The sequence below is a fragment of the Thamnophis elegans genome, chromosome 4 (assembly GCF_009769535.1).
Source record: "Thamnophis elegans isolate rThaEle1 chromosome 4, rThaEle1.pri, whole genome shotgun sequence".
Lineage (NCBI taxonomy): Eukaryota > Metazoa > Chordata > Lepidosauria > Squamata > Colubridae > Thamnophis > Thamnophis elegans.
The window spans coordinates 82,626,818-82,652,317 of NC_045544.1; the positions used below are offsets into that span (position 1 = coordinate 82,626,818).

The following is a 25,500-nucleotide window of genomic DNA, read 5'->3' on the forward strand; positions in this document are numbered from 1 at the left end:
GATTGGATCTTTGATAACAAAGTGGGTGCAGAGAAACAGGCAAGGTTAAGAGCAACATATTAACAATTAATTATTGTTTTATATTAGAGTATCTGATAAATAAAAATATAAAACACACCCACAGGTTGAATGTTGCCTTTTGGATTTTTATGCAACTTTTGATTCTATTGGTAGAATTAAACCATAGATGAAGCTAGATCAGGTGAATTTGGATAGAACATTAATATATACAAATACTCAAATTAAGTATAGATTCACCTCAGTAGGGAACCTGAAAAATATCAAGCTTTTTAAAGCTGTGAAACAAGGATATGTACTTAAATCTTTACTTTTTAATCTATACTTTCCAAAAAATGCATTGTCTTCTAATGCTTTGTTTTAAATCACAATCTGAGCATTTTATATTATATTGCTATGTTGATATTATGAAATAATTGTGTAGTTAACACATTTGCCACCCTTATTTGATGGTTAATAGTATTAGCATACATTAGCCACACTTTCACTGCCTAAGTGTAGACCTAAGACTGGGAAATATTTTTTTTTCCTTCTCTCACCCATCCTAGAAATGATCTGTTTTAGCTCCTTATTTACTCTGATTATGTTTTGCTATGACCCCACTCTTTTAAAACTAAGCCATCCTTATTCTGGATTGATGAATTCCTTCTGTTTCAATTGGCTGTGAATTATAATGCCTCGGTCCTGATTGGATGGAAATTTAATGGGGGAAGGAAGGGTGTTAATAGCTCCTCCCCAGAAAACCTCCACACTGAAAGAAGTCAGTGTGAGGAGGAGATTTTTGATTGGCTGAAAAAGGCAATGACCCCCTGTTTTTCCTTTCCCGTGTAGGGCCCTTAAGTCTGAGGTAAATGTAGCATGCAGGAAGTTTCCAGTTTTCTTAATAACTACATGCTGCTAAATATGAATCTTTCTTAGTCTTTGGAGGAAAAAAATAAAATATAACTAAAGAACATTGAGCATTTCAAGCCCTTTACTGTGACAAATATCTTTATTTTTGGGAGAAAGGCTGCCATTTTACTGTGTATTTTAGGGAGGAAGGGGCCACTTCTGAATATTTCTGCCCCTTTCAACACTTTTATTTTCTACAGGTGAATACCAAGTATGAAGAGGAATATTTCTGTTTAAAACATTGGGGAGTGCCGGTTTTTAAAAATCCCCTTAAAATATTGAGGTAAGGGAAATTCTAGGGTGTCATATTTATAATAATATTAAATACTTATGCAGCATTAGGTCCCTTTGCTTGTATGCTAGGCCATCTTTTGAAATAATCTGTATGCTTTTAGGAATAAATGATAAGCAGCAAGCCATATTCCCAGAAGCCCTCACAAGCCTGAAAGACACAAGTTAATACATTTTACAGTTTCATAATTTTTTTAAAAAATAACTAGTTATTAATCCCAACACTTTGAAAGCCTCTTGAAAAGGCAAACATGGTTTTTCAAATCAGCAGTCATAAAAAATGATACAGGGTTAGATTCTTTTTTTATCAATCCTATGAGGATACATTACTTTGTAGTATATTTTCATGACTTATCCATGCAAATACACTTTCCTTGCACTTGGTTTTTTTTTCTGCTGAAGGATTTAAAAGGCAATGGAGCTAAAAAGATGATTAGAAAAATAAGTTGAATATCTTATTTTATTCACATGGGATTTAGTTGTAATAGAACAAAAGTGCTCTGTAATAAAGGCGCAAGGTCTTACTTTGGGAAATATATTTCTGACTTAGTAATGCCATTTTAATAGTGCTGATAGCTTTTTGCTATCTTTTTGCTTCTCAACTTTGTTTAATTAATATTAACACAGAAATGCGAACCTCTGCCTTTTAGAAAGTTAATTAACTACAATTCTCAGTTTTTAGTTCCAAATTATGTTAGGGAAGTTACCTATTCTCTTTTATGAAATTAAGGTACAGAAAAGTTTACTGCAGTATGAAAGACCTCAAATTAGAAAAGGAAGAGAGAAAGAGAGAGAGGGGGCGGTATAAAAGGAGAAAAAATTTGCTTTTCACTGGATAAGAACATTTACATATTATGTTTTTAATCTGTAGGCTTTCAATTACCCAGTGGTGCAGTTCCATTGTCAGGATATAAGGTAAGCAGCACACCCTAGTGTTATTGATTTGATTCTAGATAAAATATTCCTAAATACTTACTATTTTCATTTCACATCAGAAATTAAGACATAAGGAAGTAATTCAAGAAAAGTTTTAATGCTATGATTAAAGGATTTTCTTGTAAAAAAAGGACAACAGATTAGTTTTTTAAATGTGATTTTCCCATATAATTTATTTGGTCAACAAATATCTCAGAACAAAAATCTATCAACTTTCTTTTCCTTCCAAAACCACTAAGAATATCCCGAGCATTAGTTTTGGGCCATGAAAACATGTAGACTTACCCTAAATTTTCCAAAGTATTTTAATTCTGGTCCACCAAAGAATCCAGAATTCCGAATGAAAAGCGGTCAACTTTCCTTTCTTCCCTTCAAAAACCTCTAAGAATCTGTTCCAAGGCATTAGTTTTGTTTGGCTGTGATTCCGTGGAGACTTAACCCTAACCCTAGCACAAACCTCAAATTCATTTTTAACCAAATGGGATTTTTTCATGTATTTTGCTGTGATCCACAAACAACTCTGAATGAAAAGCTGTCAACCTTCCTTTCCTTTCAAAATCTCTAGGAATACCATATTTTTCAAAGTATAAGATGCACCTTAGTTTTTGGGGAGGAAAAAATTCTGCCTCTGCCTACAACATCCATCAATATTCATCTGCCTAGCATCCTGAGTAAACAGCTTGGTCAGCCTCAGCACATTAATCTGATTCAGCATTAGCAGTTGATTGGCGGGTGGATCGGCCTCCCAGAATATCCCCAATCAGCTGTTCCCAGAGGTGAACTTTAGCAACAAGTTCGCTGGTTGTGAGCGCGCACTAATGTTATTAAGCTAATGTGGCTTTCCCATTGACTTTGCTTGTCGGAAGGTTGCAAAGAGGGAAATCACATGAACCCAGGACATAAATATCATAAATATGTCATAAATACGAACCAGTTGCCAAACATCTGAATTTTGATCATATGACCATGGGATGCTGCAATGGTCATAAGTGTGAAAAATGGTCATAAGTCACTTTTTTTGTACTTAATTTTCCCTATGGCTATATTGAAAACAGTATATTTAAATTAACAATTTTTAATAATATGTTTTATAATCTATTTTTAATGTTCACTTAAAACTACTAAGATTTGTAGAAAGGATTGAACATTCCATGTGAAGGTTCTTTCCCAGTCAAATATGTTGGAAAGGCAACTTATATTTTGAGAAGGAATTCTGGAAATTACATACAATAAATAAGAACTAGAAATCTAAGTCAGAACACAATATAGAGTAGGAACAGTTTCCTACTATGCTTTATAATCATGTAGAATTACCACCACCAAGAACAAGGGTAATTCTGCTTTTAATCTAAAATAGGTAATTGAATTGCAAATTAGCACATATCAAGATAGTATTGATAATATCAGTGGTTACCCATTGTCCAAACTTATAATTATACCCATTAATAACTGTTGATATGATCAATACAATTAGTTTAAGTTACTCAATGACAATATATAATAACATTTTAAAACACCAAATACTCTGAGTAACTTGCAGAAGTGAGACTAATACACTATAATATAAAATTCAATTAATTGTACTTTATGTAGCAAAATATAGAAAAGATATAACATTTGTCACAGGATATGAATAAAGATATAGCATATGCATAGTGTGTTTTTCAGAATAGCCTTTCTATAACTTTAATTTCAGCTAAGGATTTATTTTTATTTCAACAGGTAACTTCATTTAGGAAAATGAAACATAATCAAAGCTGCTGTCGAACGCCTCCCACTATTACCATTCATATAAAACCAAGTGAATCTAAATCATATCAACAAAAAAGACACTTGCCCTTAAGCGCCCAAAATTTAAAGACTGCCGGGAGACCTCTGGAAAAAAAATTAATTATAATATTAAGCCAAAACAATCAAAAGGTTCATGTTTAATTATTCAGCGTCAGGAAATGACAGCTTTCTTTAAACTATTTGGTAGGTTTTTTTGTCCATTAATAGAATGTTATATCTATGCATACACGTACATATGTGTATATTGATTATGTGCTATGAAGCCATTTATCCACCATGAAAATAGATACATAATATTTCATATTTTAATAAAATATGCAAACTGATGTGTGTGCATGAGAGGCAACTCAGAAACTTTCACCAACTTCAAACTCTTCATCACTCTCATTTTCTCATGGGAACTAAAATATAAATAAAATTTCCTGTGCTTATAGAATTCAATGAGAGTAATGACTGTTTCTTCAATCTTCATATGTGTGGAAGTTGGAAATCAGATAAGGCTGATAAATGTATGTGCTAAAAAAAGTTTGTTTTGTGTTCATATCATTTTTCCTTGGTCTTGGTTTTCTTTAGATACAACATCCTCCCCCCCCCCCAAAAAAATAGCTGGTGACTTTATAGTCAAATTAGAATTTATAAAAAATATAATTTTATTGTTAAAAAGCTTTTTTCCAAGAATGTGTCCTGAGATTATAATTAGTTTGTCATTGATGCCTTATTTTACAGATGATGATTTGATACAAGATTTCTTGTGGATGGACTGTTGCTGTAAAATTGCAGACAAGGTAGATTTATTGCTTTTGTCGTTATAACTTTAAAAATCAGAGGATTTACTGTATATTCTGTTGTCATCTACTAAACCCTATTGTTTCATGCTAATTTCAACTTAATAACTCAATTACTCTTTTAAATAATACACAATTAAAAAAATATTGTGATTAGATGTGATTGACTCACATAGATCAATATTTTAATAATATAAATCAACATTTTAGAAATCTAAATAAAAATGTGTTAATACCTCTTATTGAGATATAAATGAGAACATGGCCCTAATTCTTAAAACATGCATACTGGACATTACTATTTAGTAAGTAGGAGGCTCATTTTAATATAGTCTAAGCTACTTGTCTAAATAATCCTACAGCTTTATTATTTATTCATTTGCTGAATTAAAAGTCTGAAGAAATATTTATTCAAAACCCAACTGTAGGCTTTAAAATAATTTTAACTCTGATATTAAAATGCTGCAATGAATAAAATATTTAGAGTTGAGTTCTGCTATATGACATATGGTAAGGCTTAAAAAACAGCAAAGAATTTGAGAGGAGGGCTGTAGGTATTGGTACCCTATAGGATTGTGCAGAAAGTGACACACTGCATGGCATACTAACAATTTATGTGGCAGGCTATTATATAATTAGGAGCACTTTACCCTGCATCACTGGGACAGTAGCTGAAATTTATTGGCCCATTTTTCTCAATATCAGTTTTACATCAGTCTTGTATTTGCTAAATTTCCAGTATAACTGAAAAATTACCTGATCCTTAATCTGTTGGCTACGAGCGATATCTCTAGCCCTGCTTTATGTCCTATTAATGAGGTAAAGACAGTGAGAACCTGAGTTTCTGTGGCAGGGCATGACTGAAAAATCCAATTGGAGGTGTGATTCACCTGAATTTTAAAACCATTCTGTGCTTGGCAATTAATTAAAAATAAAAAAAAAATTTTTTTTTGGTTAATACTTTTTTTTCTGTTGATTTTATCAAATGACTTTTGTCATTTGACCAAAGGGAAAAGAGGAACATTAACATTCTACTTTCTTTCAACAGTATCTTTTGGCAATGACTTTTGTTTATTTCAAGAGGGCTGGCTATAGTATAAACGAACACACCAGGCTTAATTTCTTTGTTGCTCTGTAAGTAACTCTAAACTTTATAGTTGTGATTAAAGTGCAAGAGAGAGAATTTATTATTTGAGAGAAGAGTAGTTATAACAAAGCCTTGCTGACTCCAATGAATAAATATTTAGATTTATACATTTACAATATTTATAATTATATTTATAATATTTATCTTGAAGCACTTTAGGATTAATAGGCTGATAGAAATTTAATTTGTAAAAGGTGTATGAGCCCAGCTTGCTTGTCAAAACTAAGTTGAAGAGTAACTGATTTCTGCAGATTTCTAATATTTTAAAATGAAAGTTAAGAATGGAAATATTTATATTTTATATTCACAGAAAATCTCCAAAATATATAGTCATGGTGTGTAATCTTGTTTTGTAAAAAAAAAAAATGACTAGGGGCAATAGAACCCTATTACTGGTAATTCTCTACCAGAGTGGTTATCTAACTTTCAATTTCTTTTTCAATATATATTCAGTATATATATTCAGTATATATTTTTGGAGTTTTATAATCCAATTAGGTGCTTACACTTCCTGATTTGAATAGGCTTCACATTTCACCTTAAGTATAAGGCGCAAACTTCATTTAATTTTCTAAATTTCAGTGGGAAAAATTAATAAATGTTTACAATTTAAAAACAACCTTAATGAAAATTCTTTATATGCCAAAACTAGAGACTACTAAATTTTAGGAAAATAAGTATAACATTAGGCAATTATATTTAAAACCCACTATTTGTGTTTTAAATATATAATTGTCTAATATTGTACTTATTTTCTATTTGGTCCACTATTTGGACCAAATAGTATTTTTGCACAATTTGCTTCTGTCAAAGTGAAAATCTATGAAGTCAGATTTTGGCAGTAATTATAAGCATCCTTAGAATGCTATTTGGTAGACAAGACTCATGACTATGTTATGGGATTTGTTTTATCATAATTTTTAAATAGGAACAATTGCTGATGTTCATGCATAATACTAAATCAGGATATAGTATACACTTTTTTAAAGTGGTATTTTCCCTTTATTAAGTAACAAATCTTAATTATTAAGCTATCCAAATCTGGAAGGGCTGGAAGATTTCATGCCTGCATTCCTCTTAATTGTGCCATTGAATAGCACAAAAGGGTTGTATAGCCACCATTAAATGAGAATGTTGAACTCAGCTTTAAGTTGTCCACAGTAAAAGCAAACTATTGATTTGATGTCAAAACAGTATTTTATTAAGAAAAAAATCTACATTTTATATAAACTTCTGAAAATTACTGAAAAGTTAAGTAAGCTTTATTCTTCTCCCTAACAATTCAATAATCCTTTAAAGAGAATCATCCACATAACTTAGTACATTTTATTAGACATTCATAAAATTATGTGTGGGGTCAAGAAAAAGGGATAAAATATAAAATACAGAAGAATCAACAAATATGTCTTGGACCATATGATTTCTAGTAGATCACTAATTATAAATAACTAAATATACGTGTGGATTTATTCACATATATTTCTATGTATTTACCCACATGGGCTGCAACAAATGAAGGATACCAATTCATGTCTGACTAGATGGTATCTGACACTACAACCATATCAAATGTAATATTGTACATCAAGCAACAGCAAAACCTCATTACTGATTTCTTATCACTGAATGGTAAAGATGAGTACACTAACCACATGAAAAAAAATCAAATTCCTTTCAAAAGAGATGGGGTATGTGCACAAGGAAGCTGTTTGAAAGAATTGCAGGCATCTATACTCCCTACTTTCCTTCCCATCTGAGTTTTCTCTTAGCACCAACACAGCAAGAGTTGCCAATAAAGGTGCAACCTTGGCAAAGGTATGAGAGTTTTGAAGCTCTGCACCCAAATAATAAACAGAGTAGAGCAGCTAAATGAAAGAAAGTGTTTCTCATTTAGAAGCAGTGGATGATCCAAAAGGAGGAAAAGAAGTATAGAGCCCCAGCAAGACAAAGCACAATGTAAAAAAGGGTTCACCGACAAATGCGTGCATGACAAAAGCGCGCCAATACCGCGGCGAGAAAACCGTGATGTCAAAATCACGCCCACATAGGTGCACCGACAAAAGAACGCCGACAGAAGCACACCATCAACAAACAACGTGAAAACAACCCTAAACCTAACCCTAACCCTTACCTTAACCCTGATCGCGCTTCTGTCGGCGCGCCTTTGTTGGTGCACTGTCGACGTCGTGGTTTTATCAGCATGGTTTTGTCGGCGTGCTGTTGTCGGGCGCACATTTGTCAGGTCACGGTAAAAAAGATGCAAGAGCTCTATATGCTGGCTATTAAAAGAAAAAAGAGAAATTTATCACTGGCATATGTTTGTTTTTTACAAAATACAACAGCTTCCCAACCCTTAGGGGGATACAAAGAACCCGTTTGTCCAGGGTCCAGTGCTTTTGTGTCTTTCCTGAGTCTGGGTTAAGCCAAACAGTTAAAAAAAAGAACCTGTGAAAATATTGCTTTAAAAGACCTAAAAATCACTATTAAGCTGTAGGGTAAGAACCATCAAGCAGAATTATAAACCATGAACAACTTCTCTCCAGGCCTTCGAAAAGCCGTTAAAACCTGGCTGTGTCGGCAGACCTGGGGTTGATGAGTTCCCTTCCCCTCTCGATCTGTGTGGCTGTGGTCGTTTTTAAATGCCTGTATTGTAGTTTTTGTGTTTCCCTTTTCCCCCTTGGGTTTGTGCGCCGCCTGAGTCCCGCTGGGAATAGGGCGACATATAAATAAATGAAACCTAAACCTAAACCATTAACAGTGCTAGAATCTGTCCTAATTTAGATACATCTGTAACAATTGAAAGATATGCTTATCACATTAAACTGTCCCACTTTGGATGTAGTACAAATCCATGAATTAAGTCCCTGATCTGGAATAGTTCCAATTTAAGTTGAATTCTATACCAGGATGACTTGTAACACATTAAATTGTTCTAAATATTAAAACCTACTCCCATATCTTGGTTATTTAATTATTCTTACATTGAGGACATCTGATAAATAAAAGTTTCTTAGTTGAGAAATGTCCTCAAGAAAGTATTGGTTTAGGTGAGGATCCAGTTTATTTGAACTGAACTGAATTTAAATTAACCACTATTATAAATTCTCTAATCACATAGTAAATATCATGAGAAGGGTTGTAAAAATCTCCATAAATAAATACATTCCCCCTCCCCAACTCTCACATAATATAGGTGCATGGGCCCTTTCCTGACAAAAGACAGAAATTCCAGGAACAGGTTTTAATGTTTCTTCTATGTCTTTCCCAAACCCCTGTGATTGAAGAACCCATAAAGTAATTCCTTGAGTGGATGGTGTAGCTGTCAGTCAAAATTTACATTTGAGTTTCCATTTATAGAAACTTTACAGAAGATTTACAATGCATTGGTTAAAAAAGGGGAACTCTTTCTGAGGAAGTAGCAAAATTCAGTATTATCTAAATTGCTTTGGATTTAAGATACTAGTTCTACGACAAATCCAGAAAAGTACTATTAGCCATGTCATAGGGCTCTACAAATTTGTCAAGAGATGCTTTGCAATACACAGGAGTATTTGAATCAGTAAACCAGAAACATCTTTTTCCAGGTTTCCTTGACTGTTCCATGAATTCCAGTTTCCAACTCTGCCTGTATTGTTGAAACATTTATTTATTGTATGGCACACTCATATCATATTTTGATAAAAAGAGATAAAATATGAAATAAAAAATCTAAAATATTATAAATGTATGTCTATATTACAGATATAATTTTTTTACTTCATTTGTCACAGCCAGGAAATCAGCAAAGTCTCCATTATAGCCTCTATTTTGGCATTGTCACTATATTTTGGCTAGATTGTTTTTTGACCCCGCAGTCACAATTTAATGATGGTATTTTGCCCCAGGTATAGAGGGCATGTCATCTATCATAGCCACTGTGCAAATTCAGTTCAGTGTTTATCATATCGTATGGGGCTTAGCACATCCAGGTGTTTTTTTTTTTCAAAATGCAAGGCAAATTTCAACATTGTGGGAACAATTTTATTTTACATATTGTGTATATCAAAATCATCTTCTACAAGTACTTTAGCAATTGAAATAGCTGGATATCTGGAGCTCGACCAGGCAGGCTACATCTCTCAGTATTGGTAGCCGAGAGTTGTAAGTAATCTTCAAGTATTTGTGATGACCCAAGGCTGGGCATGGAAGCAACACAGCCAGAACAAAGGCTTAAGTCCCCTTTATTGAGTCTTGTTAAGAGTCTTGTTAATTTTTTACTTTTAAAATAGTAACAGAAAATGAATAAAACACAAAGATAATTACAATGGGTACATTCTCAAAGGAAAAAATGCATAAGATGCTTTAAAAAGGTGAAAAATACAAAAAAAACAAGTTATATCATTAGAAAACAGTACAATTCTATATACTTAATATAAACACAATTCAAGTGTGTATATTTTTTTCTAATATACTTATATAACTCTCATTCTTTTTAACATACTATATTTTGTATAAATGAGTTCCATATTCCATTATACTTGTCCATATAAAGTCTATATCTCTAATCTTCTCATAGGCGACAAGTGTAATCAGGTCTTCAATGTTATGAGTAAATGAGGCCATACACTTATCTTTTCAATGCTGTAGTATCAATCTTTTAGCCATAGTAAGGGCACATGGACTCCATTTAGGTTCTCTGGTTGTCAAATTCCTTGTAATAGTTTTGTAATTCAAGTGAATATTTTCCTCTAAAAATGTTAGCTTTTGTTACACATCATATTTATAACCCACTTCGCAGATTGTTGGGGACAACATGCTGACTCTGTAAACCACTTAGAGAGGGCTGTAAAGCACTGTGAAGCGGTATATAAGTCTAAGTGCTATTGCTATAACCATGGGGGCCCTATTCAGGGTCACTCAGTCACCTCTTGATTTTACTGTTGCAATGCAAGATTGCCCTTGAAGACCCCCCTTCCCTACCCTGAAGGTTTAGCTGGCCCAGCTTGCACTGGTAGGTTCAGTTCTGGTACTCCAAAATTTCCTGATATTGTGTGCACTGTAGTGGCTCCCAGTCATCTTTCAAGTACAGTTCAAAGTGCTCGTTATCACCTTTTAAGTCCAGGCCAGTTTATTTGAGGATCCACTTTTCCTTGAGGCTGTCTATCCAGCTTACCAAATCTAAAAGAGCATGTGTGCTCCAGGTCCCCTCTTACCCCATCTGGTAAGACTGAGAGGTGTTCCTTCTCTGTAGTGACACCTGTCCTATGGAATGGTCTCTTGCCTGAAATCTGAAGGGCTTCCACTCTCTTAGTTTTCCATAAGGTTATAAAGACCTGACACTTCCCTCCAGGTGCTGGGCCAGAATGTGAACTCAGCTGGTGTGGGCAGCTGGTAGTTATGCAGAGGTGGGCTCCAGCAGCCACTACTGCCAGTTTGCTCGTGGTTGCATGGGTACTTTGTGCGTGTTTGATGCATGCATGTGTAGTACAATAAAAATTGTTCTGTGCATGAGCAGAAGCAAAAAAAAAAAAAGATAGTGATGCCTATGGGAGAACAGGTTTGGGGGTGTGGCAGGCCTGGGTCGCGGCCGGTTCCAGCGACCCAGGCTGCCAGACCACTACGGGTTTAGCTGAACCCGTCTGAACCGGTAGGAACCCACCACTGTTATTATGATACTTTTATTGGAGTAGAGTGGTTTTTAATTTTGTATTTCTGTTCCTACATATTTATATTGTTCTGATTGTTTCTAGTTTCCTAGGATTATATTTGAAGATGGCAGCAATATAAATCATTTCAATACACATATAACATAAATATCAATTATCAATTAGAAATATCAAAGCCAGATATTTTAACTTGAATTCCATTCAGCCTTGTTTCTGTATTCTGAAACTGCAAGACTTTCATTTTTTAAAAAACTGAGATTTTCAGGATGCCTGAATTTTATCTATTTCTGTATTTTGCCTTTTGACTTTCTTTGTACATATAGTTCTGAGTTTGATACTCTGAATATTAGGTTAAGATAAGCTAATGTCAGAAATGATAATCTATTTTCCTAATATGAAATATGCTTAAGGATGTTTGTCCAAACTTAATTGTTTTGAGCAATCTATAATGACATGGGAATGGGGGTAAGAAAAAAAGATGGGAGTTACAGGTAAACATTTGATTAAAAATTATGTTTAATTGTCATATACATGTTATTGTAGATACCTTGCAAATACAGTTGAAGAAGACGATGAAGAGTCAAAATATGAGATTTTCCCATGGGCTCTAGGAAAAACCTGGAGAAAACTCTTCCCAGATTTCTTGGCTTTGAGGGATGAACTGTGGAGTAAGATGGGTTATAGAGCTATAGTAAGCAGGCGTTGCTGTGAAGAGGTAAGAAAAGTATGTTTCATATTAAGAAAGAGGTTGGATCAATTATATAACAACCTCTGTTTTCTAGTACAGCACCTTTCCTTGTTTTCAAAACTCTAGTAGTTATTTTTAAATACGTGTCAAATTATCATTACTCATTTTAATTGCTAGTGATACCATGTTTTGAAAGCACTCTAATGAATAATTGACCTTTATCAAAGTGATTGCATGTTTAAAAAATATGATACTATCACTTATTGAAAAATATGAAATAATATACGAACTCAGTGTACATTATATAATTAGTTACTAGCTGTTTTTGTTACACCAGTTCACCAAACCTCCAACTTCCTTGAGTAAGCACCCTCATTGTCATCTAAAATAAGGCCTGCTACCCTTGTATCATCCTCATATTTCACAATATGGTTGGTGGCAAACCTAGCACAACAGTCATGGGTCAACAAGACAAACAACAGCGGACTTAAGACATAGCCCTGAGGAGAATCTGTGCTCAAGAAAATAATGTTAGAAATATTAGTCCCAACTGGACACATACTCCAGGCCTATCAATAAGAAAATCAAGAATCCGTTGCACAAAACCTAAAAGGCCCAGTTTTGGATACTAGATGGTGAGGAATGATTGAATTAAATGCTAAAGTCGACAAACAGCATTCACACATGTTTCTTTCCTCTTAAGTTTGCCAGGCTCAGATGGATAACAGAAGAAATAGCAGAGCGATTTGGACATTAAGCAAACTGAAGCGAGTCAAATGCTGCAGGGAGGCTGGAAACAATAATGTCCTTATCAGCCTCTCAAACATTTCATAATGATGGATGTAAGTGCACACTGGATGATAATCATTGCATTATAAGTTTTCTACTGGTTCTGCCAAAAGGGATTTCAAATGACTCTTATTTTTTACTGTTTCTATTACTTGGAAATTTGTACACAGTGCAAAATAAGGAGCAATTCTATTGCTGACTAGTTTCCAGCCAATAAGTGCCTTTGTTGCTCATTCTCCTAAAAACAAGGCTAACCCCATGTTCATGCCACCCTTCATGGCTTGCATATGATGGTCTATCATTTCTATTAATTTGGCTACTATCCACCTGATCTGATGATACCACGGATGTCTAGCTTGTAGTCATCCACGGGCCACAGAATTGAGATTTTCCACCTGGTATAGCGTTCTCACATTCCATGTCCCAATTCTTGTGTGATGTTCTGGCTGAGAAAGATCATTTTCAACTTCTGGCACCAGACCCCATGGCCAGTTTGCTCCAGTGCTGTCAAATAAGCAATATGACTTGAAACAGAACTCTTGCCTGGCTGATTAAATTTCTTGAGATTATTCTTCCCTGTTTTTGTTACTTTCGCCTTATGAAACATCATAGAACTGTGCATTGACATCCACTGGGCATGCAACTTTACTGATTTTAAGAAAGCATTTTAATGTCCACTGAAGAAGCTCTCTGGCAGATCCTACATCTATATGGTGTATTGACAGTCTTCATTATTATCTTTATACCTACAAGCAAACTGCTGAATTAAGACTGAAAATGGCCATCCAGACTCCTTCCAAATTACTACCAGAGTTAGACAAGGCTGTATTCTGTCACTGCTCCTCTTCCTTGTGGTCCTTGACTATGTTATGTTACGAACATCATGCATCAGGAAAGGCAGTCATTATTCTGACCAAGACTGTCTTGGTGACCTAGAGTTACAGATGATATTGTCCCTATTTGAAGAAAACAAGCCAAAACTACAAGTGATGACTGCCTTAGATGAAGCACCTAAATTGGACTCAGGATAAGTGCCGAGAAATTGAAGATCATGTATGTGAGCTCCACCTGCACAGTACAGGAATCACATTTAGATCAGTGACTTGAGAATATAGCAAGGTTACTTCTTTGGATAGTGTAATAGCTCAAAATGTGGAGATGTGGAGATGGACATCAAGTGATGCATGGGAAAAGCAACAGCTGTATTCCAGATGCTGAATAAAATCTGGTCCTCATCATCTATATCATTGAAACTTAACTCTGTTTGCTTGTTTCTGTAGTGATCCTGACATTCATTATACCAACAAGATTTGGAAGGTGTCAGCAAATATTAACAAGAGACTTGATATCTTCCAACAAGATGCTTTCACTGAATCCTAAAGATTCATTATTTTGGCCATATTACTAATGAAGAAGTGCTCCAAAAATGTTTCAGCATGCAAAAACACTCGAGCTTGCAGGTCACGTTCTCCATCATAGATTTAATGACCTGGCGAAGAACATTCATGGACAACATCATATGGAAGACGCTGTAAGTACTTGCCCAAGACCAAAAATGCTTTGAGATCCCTTGCTTCCCTATATGCTACACAGCACAGGAGGATCTAATGCTAAAAAAAAGAAAAAGGAAATGTGCTGTTTTGCCTACAGGTAATCCTCAAGTTACAAATGGTAATAGAGTCTGCCAATTACATTCAGAACCTGAGAATTTGTTCATTGGATCATCACATTATATGTGATCCCTCCTGCTTTCCACAACACATTCATTAATCGAATGCACAGGTCGTTAAGTACACATGAGATAATCTCAGAGTGGAGAAGACCATGGGGGGTAGTGCAGGCCACTTACTTCCAACCACCCAAAGTCTTCCCTCGCCCATTGAGATATCTTATACTCTGCTTACAATCCCCTGGGGTACCCATATTTGCTCCCCCTCCCCATCCTGTCCCACCGGGTCTCCACAGGCACTGGGCCTGTTTTGCGAGCCACCAGATTCCACTGGCTCCACCCTACCCCATTATCTCTGGAGGTCTTATTTTTTGAAGTTCTCCAGTTTCAGAAAAAGGCTGGTCCACATGGCACAAAAGCAGCTACCTTTTACTCAGATGCTGGTGAAGCTGTCACGGATAGTGGGGCATGGAATGAAGCTGTCAGGACTTCCCTAAGTGCTCCATGCAACCTCTCTTCTACACTTTTGATTTTTTGGTTCATCTTTTCCGAACATAGATGTAGCATTCATGAAAGTGGTGCCTGTCCTTCACTTTCTCTTGCTCTATACTTATTAGACCGATTTTGCTATGAATAGCAGTTTTTTGATGTTTTTATAATTATGTTCTTGTTAATTAAGAAAATGAATCTTGCCAACTAGCCTTCATAATTTCTGTGCACTGTTTGCTATATGATAGTTCTGACGCAATCCTTTCTGAGATAAGAGTCTTTGATACAGGTAATGGCAATTGCCTCAACACATTATGTATGGCAGCGGGAACGGTCTCTTTACCATAGTGGAGCTATAAGAAACAGTTGCAGAAACAAAGTACAGTTGCCTCGAGGACCCAATACCACACCTGTAGACTGTTCACTTTGTGGAAAAAAAACACGATATATAGGCTGGGAATTATCATCTTCCTCCTCCACTGACACTCTGGAAATGATGGAGCAACAGATCACTCCTGGTTTGCTTGATCCAACAGATAAAATGCTCCTTGATCCATCTTATCATTGTCACTCCCAAGGTAAGTTAGTGAACATAGAAATAAAATATTACTGTAATGCTTAACTTCTAGTCTAACTATAGGCAAGAAATCAAAAGGGTTGTATGCTAGAGATCACATATATGTCTCTCTTGCTGGCAATGTTTTGTGTTTACATGAAAACTACAGAGTGGGTTTAAACTTAATGAAAGAACATCTAATGCACCAAGAAATTAGTGTTAATGAGCTGAAAGAAAGAACAATAGAACGTAGTCTAAGCAACTATATAGTTCACTAGAAAGCCTTTTTACAATTTTATTTTGGCTAGCTAAGTTTTTCATTCTGTTATTCCTATTTATGTAATCTGTTCTGATTACAGTTTACGACCACAATTGAACACAAATTTGAGTTAAGTGAGAAATTTGTTAAGTGAGTTTTGCCCTTTTTTATGACTTTTCTTGCCACATTTCTTGTGAATCACTGCAGCTATTAAATTAGTAACACAGTTGTTAAGTAAATATGGTTCATTGAGGTTGCTTGTCAGAAGGTCACAAAAGGCGATCACATGACTCTGGGACACTGCAACTGTCATAAATGTGAGTCAATGGTCAAGCATTCAAATGTAAATCACATGACCATGGAGATATTGTAATAGTTGTAAGTGTGAAAAATGGCCATAAATTACTTTTTCAGTGATGATGTAACTTTGAATGGTCACTAAAGGAACTGTTGTAAGTTGAGGACTACCTGAATACAAAGCATGCTTGCTTATCCATAATAACACCCTAAGCTCACAAATATTCTTTTGACAGATGACCGGCCTCAGAATGGGAAAAAAAGTAGTCGAGATAAATCCATGGACTGGTTTACTGGAATGAAGAATAACAAAACTTAACAAGTTTTCAAAATGAATAGCAAATTAAACACAAATACATGTCAAAATATTTGTTATCTAAATTCTTTATTGTTAAACACACTAAAACATACTGCATCTTAGTCAATGTAAGCACATCCGTTGTTTCCCAAATCATACTCATATATATAAAAAAATCTAATTTGTTATTTCTTCTTAAGTATAGTCTTCAAACTGGCACATACCATCTGGAGCAGTGTTTGGATTTAGTGCATTAAATTTCCTCAGCTTGACAAGGAATACTATATGAAAGGGGAGAAAAATAATGTTTTAACAGTCATTAGGATTTTGTTTTATTATTCATTCTAAAAATGCTTTACAGTGCTTATGAAAACCATAGTAATAATGAAATGTATAGCTTATAACATTTTTGCTAAGTCATTCTTACCTGTGTGATTAACTGATGTGGGAAAGGCTCTAGCAACATAAAGTGTTCTATATTGGCAGAAGCAAGAGCTGTTGAGATAAAATAAAATATATAAATGACCAAAATTCCTTAATTCAAATTGTTCTTGAAACAAATTTGCTATCGGAACTTCTCATCCCTGTGTCAATTCTCATCCCCCCTCTCCACCCGAGCCATGGAAACCTTGGCAAAATTTCCCTGTTTCGTTCTTTTCCCATAAGGAGGAGGACATGAATTTTATTTTATATTGTCATCTCTGAAGGAAAGCACAGATCAGACATTGGTATTTAGACAAATCAACCATCAATAGACACAGAGAAATAAGCCATATTTACACACTATTCAAAAGAGACAACCAAAAGCTAAGATGGAACAAAAGGAATAGAACACATCTGTATCCTCTGGCAACCAAGACTCATAAAGCAGGAATTAACACCAGGCAAACAATCAAGCAAACAAAAACAATACTGTAATCAAAGAACTATCAAGGAGACAAACTACATCTCACAACACTGGTAGGGCAACAAGCTCTGTATACAAACAGGGAACAAACTTCAGACTCGCTAGCATTGATATTACCTAGTTAGGTTAATTAAATGTCTGCAAGCAAACAACCATGCTCAGAGACCATTTAGGTCCCCATAGTTCATTCATAATGTGTGATTCAAGAAGTTGTTGTTTATTCAGCAAACTACAGTTAAGTAAACATGATTTAGTATGCATAAATCCCAACCTACCTCTTCTGAACAAGACATATCACTAAGTTACAATATTTCAGTTATAACAAAGAACCCAATTTATTTCCTACCTCATTTCCTCTCTCTTCAGCAGAAACCTCATTTCCTAATGATAAACAGTTTCATCATTGATGTTTAGTTCAGATGCTGTGTTTTTAAGAACATTCTTCTTTTCCCATGTAGATGGGCATATTAGCAATCTCTATGCGTAACTTCCAAACCTTTTCACAAAAAAGGGCTAATTTTCTGATCCGGATAGCTTCCATCAATTCAATAACCTGCGTGATACTCGTATAAAAATAAACAATTATGTATATTGCAATGAATTTCTAAAATGTATTTTAAGATTTATTTTGTAGCCCAATTTTAATGCATATTTATTCCATCAGGTATCACTGTATTAGTGACATTCATTTTTCAGTACTGTTTATACAACTTAGGCATACAACATGTTAAGTCATAATGTGAATTATTTGCGTTTGCTTAAACTATCATGTAAAGTCAGTCATTATGGTTTACTAACACTGGTTAAATCACATCTTATCATGATGTGTCAACCTTACTTGTCATTTTTGTTAAAGACAGAATTATAGAATTGGAAGGAACCATAAGGCTCATCCCATTCCAAACTGAAATGTGCAGAAAACGAATTAAACCAGTCTTTAGAGGTGATTAACCAGATTGGAGAAATCCACACTTCTATCAGTAGAGTGTTCCATTATTATATCTTATAATATTGATTTTTTTTTCCTTATATTTGAAATCTAGCATAGGTAGTCCTTGAGCTATGGCAGTAACTAGAACTGGAATTTCTATTACTAAGTGATATGGCTATAAATAATCCTAGCAGTCCCCACTGCAGCTGTTAACCAAAACCCATTGGTAATCAGGTGAAGACCAACCCTGATTCAAACAATTCTCAGTTTGTCCAGCCCTAATCCTTGGTGAGTTAAGGGTCTGCCTTCTCTTTCTCCTTTTCAAGTCCTCTCATTTGCTTAGCCCCCCCCCCCTCCCACTCTGCCTTTTTGGCTCTCTGCCCAGTGGGGAGAGGTGGTGGTGCTGGGGCTTCAGAAGACTCATTTGGGTGCTCCCACCTCAGGTCCTCTCTTTCACTCCCAATGCTACCAAGAAGTGCTTCCCTATGGTCTGTGTAACTCTAGCCACCTTAGTGCCACAGTGCAAAGCCCCAGCTGCCCTCACACCCTATGTTCCGTAGGTCTTGCTACGTCCTGCTGACCTTTGCTATTTTATACCGCAGCTTGACATGACGGGTCTGGCTCTAGGTGAGGCAGCTGCTGGTTATGTCAGGCCTTCTTGCCAAGGCTTCCATTCTACAAATAACATGAGGAGAACTAATGGGCAGGGCTCTCAAAAGAGACCTAAGGACGGGTTTTGCTATTAGTGCTTTTCAGCCAAGTTGATTTGAAACCGTAGCTGAGACCAATTGGGGTATACCTCCAAAGAAGAAATTAATTACAAATTAATAGGATAGTGCCAAGCAGTGGCACACATAGAAACCAAACTTCTTTCTAAGCAGCATTCTTACTTCATCTTGGAACTGTAAAGATAAGTCCTACACACTTGGACTGAACAGTTCCCAGATATTAAATTCTGAAAAAGAACAAATCTGAGCACCATAAAGAAGCTAAGAAATAACCTTAAGAAGAAGACATTGCAGGAATAAAGTGTGTTCCCTTTGAAGAGAAACAAGATAGTCAAGGAGCAATGCTGAACAGTACTAGCCTTCTCTTGTGTTCTTCAAGATAAAGAGGCCTGCTATTTCACTCCAAGATATTTGTAGTTCATGTCTGCTCTATTGGAATCTCATTAATTGGCCTACATACATCCTATAATATTATTGTAAGAATATTTTTTATTTTAATTACAAACTGTTCCTTTACATAAAAGGAAGCCAAAACAACAATAACTCCCTTCTCATTCTCAACTGGGAAACAGATAAAAGAACATGTCTGCATTTTACAAAACTACAATTGAACAATCTTGATAATATTGGAGGTTAATAACATGAGACAGACCACCTGAATATTGAGTTAATATACAGATTGAAAAAGAAGCGGCCTTAAAGAAGAGGTCTTAAAGGTGAAAACTAATCAACTAAGATGGCAAGGGGATTGAAGATTAAATCCTAAAGATTTGTTAAAAGAACGGTATAATTAGCCTAATGAAAACGTTTCATGCAATTTCTGTTCCTATTTGATCTCATAAACACATGCATCACAGCCACTTTGCTGCATTTTTTCCTGCAACATTGAAATGGCCCTGTATGTATACATACATAAAGCAATGAGGTGCAGCTTTAAGGCAGTAGTATTAGTCTGGCCAAATATTTGTCTGCTTGAAAAGTTTGAAAGAGGTGCTTCATTCATGCATGAAATAAAGTCAAATATTTTGCACAATTGTACTTTCTAAGCACTCAAAAGCAAAACCTGGAGATTTAAGGAATGAATACTTACTTTGCAAAGTATACAACACAGACTCCCCCTTGTTTAAGACTTGGGAAAATTGCAGGCAAAGCATTCTGAGGGGAAAGCATGTCCAGAACTACCTATCGAAAGGGAAAGAAAAACATTAATATTGAAGTAAAATGCAACAGGTTTTACTGTTGATTTAATGAGTACATGTACTATAAGACTTGTGACAGTGAATCTGTTTTTAGCATAAAGTATATCAATGTTTTTAGCAGCACACAGTCACAAACCATAATGTCAGATTGGCTGGATTATGAGTTGATGATAAAACTAAAGGTGTTTGCTTATAGTGCTAATGGCATTATCTGTTTTAAGTCCCCAAGCCACTTTGAACAGGAAATTCTGACTTTAAGAAAATAAATACAATACTTACAGCATCAAGTGTTACAGATTTCAAATCCTCAGCTGCAGTCAAATATCTTGATTAATGAAATCCACATTATTTGGCCACTCTTTACCATGTCCTATTTTCCATGCTTTGCGCCATTGCCAAAAATTCCTCTCTGCCAATTTGTGATGTTGTTTTTTGATTTCATAACTTATTACATGTCCTTGTGACCCAACTGGAACAGATAATCAAGTTGATTTATTTTTATAAATAGCCTCCTGCAGGGAAAACCCAAGATCTACCACCACTCTCTTCCTGTTTGACTTATATTCCCCCCCATACCCTTTCCTAATTTTAGCTGCCCTACAATTCACCTTTGACTAGCTACTAGTCAACAACCCTTAGTTGTTGATTTAAAGGTCCTCATGATGATATATAGTAAAATAATCCATCAGCATAATATCTGCATGATAGCAAGTTTTTCCACTACTCTTGAAATTATTTACTCTTCTTCAGTCCTTAGGGAGCTGTTGTATTTCACCAAACTGTGGCATTGGTAAGAAAAAAGATGACAATAAACAGAAGGAAAATGTGTGAAAGTTTCCGACAGAAATACCTTAGAAAAGTCATATAAACAGAATCCAATAATTGCATGACAGTATTATCTGTTAAACATTTCCTCATATTTCAAATGTTCATATTTCATCATCAAGAGGCACATAATTTTCTACTTATTTCGGACAGCATTATAGTGGCATATTCAGCCAACATACTAAACATGAACGATGGATTAAATATCAAAATTTCTAAGGCATAACCCAACAATTTGTACTGCATTATAAGAATTATTTGATAGCTATGAAGAATAGAACCTGCTGGAAATCCTGGTTTTAACCCCTGCTTCCTACTAAATTGATAAAGTGACAGGAATGAAATACATTTTTTTCTGCCTGAAACCTGGCAAAATATGACCATTTGTATACATTAAGATGTTAAAAAGTCTGAGTGTAAAGAAACAATAAAAGATGGAAACTCTGTCAGCTGACACCAATAATGAAAACCCTGTTCAAAAACTGTTATTTTACCTGCTTTTGATAGAAATAAACTCATGCTTCCAGAACCAGAACCAGCTTCTAATACTGTGTCCCCTTGTGTGATATCCATTAACAGCAGCATTGTATTGGCATCCTATAGGTTAAAAGAACAAAGATGACATATTTTAAAGCTAATATTCAAGTAGTATTAAGAGGGATGTTTCTTTAGTCTGTCCAGTTTCAATGCAGATCAAATTAATATTCAGTATAACTGAACAGCAGCTGTGACAGATGTTCACACGCAATTCCTGCAGAGAACAGGAGTGAATATAATCTTATATATATAACCACAAAAGTAATTCCAATCAGAATCTGGAGGTTCCACTACAATTTCTGTTTATAGCAATAGCACTTAGGCTTAATACCACTTCACAGTGCTTTACAGCCTCTCTAAGCAGTTTGCAGAGTCAGCATATTGTCCCCAACAATCTGGGTCCTCATTTTACGGAACTCTGAAAGATAGAAGGCTGAGTCAACCTTGTAGTCTAAATTACCTTATAGTCTAAATTAGCCCAGGTATTTTCCAAATAAATAGATCAACTCTGAATTCTCACCAATTGCTATGCAGGTTGGACAATTCTGGGAGGAAGAAAAGTCCAAATGCCTGAAAAATGTCCAAGTTGGGGGAGGATGTCTTAATGATAAAATGAAGCACTAAAGGTGCTTCCTTTTCTATCAGTTTTGAGCTTATTATTGCAGTGCTTTGCCTGCAATTTTCCCAGTCCAGAAAGGCTCATTGGGCTACAAAGGGAATCATACAAGCGGGGGTGGGGGGGTAAAAATATGGGGAAAGTCTGATGTGATAGCTAAGGAAAGAAATAGGAAATATAGAGGCATAAAAGATTAGGTGGGATTGGGTCCTAAGAAGCCAAAAGTCTATTTTATCAATTCTGTTTTCAAAATGAACCCACAAGATCTCAGTGGAGCCAAATGGGAACGGTAACATACTTATGAGTCCCCATAATGGGAATTGGGGAGCGCCGAACAATTAATATATACCTTCGGAGAGATGATGGAAGGCATTCGATCCATTAGCAGCACGTATTCTTCTAGGGATGGCCTCCGAATCAGCAAGATTTTACCCTGGGACGTTTGGAACAGCTGTCCGGGCAGTCTGCCTACGATCTCAGAGAATCTAATGAAACCCAAATTAGTATTACACATTCCAGTATCAGTGAGCAAACACTGGATCTTCCATTTCGAGCCGTGTTTTCGATGACCCTCTATTAGAATCAGCTCCCCAACTCGGAAGGGACAGTTCCTCGAAGGTGCATTTTTACTTTTCTCGGCCAGAGAGCCTCGAGCCAGCTGGGAATCTGCTCCAGGAAAGACTCCTTCCTCTGCGACGTCCGTTTCGCATTCCTGAGACTTTGATTCCTTCCCCTCCGCGCTTCTCAGAGCTCTGATTTCTGGCGAGAGGAACTCGGGGGGAATCCTCCGACTCAGCCTTTCTAAGGGCGATAGCGACCCTCTCCAAGCCCTGTTCCTCTCCCTCAACCTAAAGGAGTCCGGCTGAGATTTAGGGCTAACCTGTTCTGGGAATCCCTCCCCTTCGTCTCCGTCGCCCGCCGAGCTAGAAGACACCCGGCGACTAACGCCTTGGGAACCGACTGTGGGCTTTCCTTGCAGCTGGTGCCGGTACGCTTTGGAATGACCGATGATCATCCCTGGCACTCCAGCCCGGAGGTGCAGCCCTTTCCCCCCGGCGTCGCGTAAGGGTCGATCCTCTCTCAACTTGGTCCAGAGCGATGCCCAAGTCCTCCCTTGCGATGCCCCCAGACCCAGCCTTTGCCAGCAGCAAGCCATTAATGCTTCGGTACTTCGAGGAGAACAGATGCCGCCAATTCACCAATCGCTTTCTTCTATTTTACGCTTGGCTTAATGGAACCCGCGCCGTTCTATCACTCTGCCAAAGGTACCATGCTGGTTGCAAGGCAAACAGGACGCAGACGGGAGTTTTTTCTTCCCGGGCGAGCTGCGGAGCCAATCGCAATCCAGTCAAAAGGGCCTTTCCGAAGATCTACCGTAGGTTTTCCCTTCAGCTTCCGGTTATGAATGGACACCTCAATTGGGGGAGGGTGGGAAGTGCTGAAGGCAGGGAGGGTACATATTAATAGAAATACTAAGCGAAAGGAGGCGGATGAAAGAACGTCGTTCGCTATGAGGTTTGGAACAAATGAGACTCTTCTCTAAGATACTGATTCTCTCAGTACCCCTTCAATTCTGCCCCTCTGTCCTTTCCCAAGAGAAGCAGAGGTTTAACTGGCTTTATTTTCTTCACTACTATCTGCATCCCCGTGACGGGAAAATCTGCCTGCTGAATTTCACACAGTAATACTCTAAGAATCGTGTTCCAGTATTTCCCAAGAACGAATCTAAATTGCAGCACGCGGATCCTCAGAATAGAGGAAATACAACAAACTCAACATTTTCTTTCATTTGAACTTAACTTATGCATAACTTGCCGGAGTGGCGATACTTGGCTTCTGCTTTTAGACCTAACCAACAACTAAACGTTAAGCATTTTATCTTGTTACCTTAAGTTTTATGTATTTATAGTGGTCCTACCCGCATATGGAGACCTGTTAACTGCAATTGAGAACCGGATATTGAGGTATAAAACCATTGGATCTTAGCCCCGTGGAGAGAAAAAGCACAAGGGATGATGCATATGCCCTGCGCCGGCTTAGTCTCACGTGGTTCTCCATAGAAGTCGTGTTGGGATGTGTCTTAATTCTTCTACTGTAATAAATTATCTTTGGCCTTGCCTCTCGTCCCATTTTCTTTTTTCGATTTTCCCATGATTGGTTTGTCTATTTAGAAGGCTAATTATACCCCTCCCACACACACACACCCTGCTTGTGTGTAGTCCAACTACTGACTGCATAAAGGAAATTTGACACTTTCTGGACAGAGACTCAATAAAGCCTTACATGCTAATCTATGTGTCTGGTTAGAAATTGTCTGTATATTCTATATATCTATGGTCACTAAATTGATGTAATTGATGCAAAAAAGAAAGAAGTGAAGAGCTCTGACTCCTCAATTCCGTTGAAATGAAATGTAACAGAGCCTTGTAGTTCTTATTCTTACTCTGGGTACAGCATGTAATTCCATTGTGAAAGGATTAAAAGATACCTATAGATGTCTGTCAACAATTTTCTCCCCATAATTGGGACCTAATTAAGTCAAAGGCAGAAGTGAAACTGATAAATGAGACAGAGTTGCTTTGTATGTCTGTTGGTATATTTCTGGATAAAAGCTTTTGGGGGTGGCACAGTAATCCACTGCTTTATAAATCTTGCCTGTTTTGGGTGGGAAAAAATATTCCTCCCAATCATGCAGTTTAGTCAAGAGATGAGCATAACGTTTAGAAGAAATAATCAGAAGGCTAATGGATGGTATTTACCTGCCTGCTGTCCTTTTAAAGGACTGGGTCCATAATATTTAATTTCCAATTAATAAATACAACATAAGCTTTATTCCTGAAAAAAGTCTAGAATTATTTATGTGATTCTATATTTTGTAAATCATAATCAAGAAAAGATGCACGTTTTCAGCTTTAACTTTCAGCTTTAAAAAGTTCTTTACAAAGGAATGTGTGTGTGTGTACACAAACATATAAATGCAGAAAGAGTAAATGAGCTATTAAGGAATTTAAAGTGTGCTAGCTATGTTATTTCTTAAGAATAAAGAAATAACATGAATAGTACATTTTAAATGTGAAAGGATATCTTATAGACCTAGAGATGAACAGTTCCACTATGATACAGTGGACAGAACATGGAATTAAAAGCACATTCCTGTCAGTGTCTACTCATATGCATCCCACCAATTGGGATTTACATATCCCTGGTA

At 36.2% G+C, this 25,500-nt stretch overlaps 2 protein-coding genes across 2 annotated transcripts; one reads left to right on the forward strand and one right to left on the reverse strand.

The window, feature by feature from the left end:
- The first annotated feature begins 1,038 nt into the window (after positions 1-1,038).
- Positions 1,039-16,591, forward strand: SPDYA (speedy/RINGO cell cycle regulator family member A). Its single transcript, XM_032216661.1, is given in 9 exon segments — positions 1,039-1,192; positions 2,072-2,115; positions 3,859-3,955; positions 3,958-4,110; positions 4,654-4,712; positions 5,761-5,846; positions 12,048-12,219; positions 15,429-15,717; positions 16,488-16,591. Coding segments are annotated over 7 exon segments (921 nt in total). The 5' UTR covers positions 1,039-1,192; positions 2,072-2,115; positions 3,859-3,876; the 3' UTR covers positions 16,571-16,591.
- Positions 16,592-16,616: 25 nt separating this feature from the next.
- On the reverse strand, positions 16,617-23,637 carry TRMT61B (tRNA methyltransferase 61B). Its single transcript, XM_032216662.1, is given in 11 exon segments — positions 16,617-16,830; positions 16,977-17,023; positions 17,780-17,840; positions 17,843-17,929; positions 17,932-17,952; positions 17,955-18,019; positions 20,206-20,297; positions 20,594-20,637; positions 20,640-20,783; positions 21,634-21,736; positions 22,642-23,637. Coding segments are annotated over 11 exon segments (1,575 nt in total). The 5' UTR covers positions 23,449-23,637; the 3' UTR covers positions 16,617-16,726.
- Positions 23,638-25,500: the final 1,863 nt, after the last annotated feature.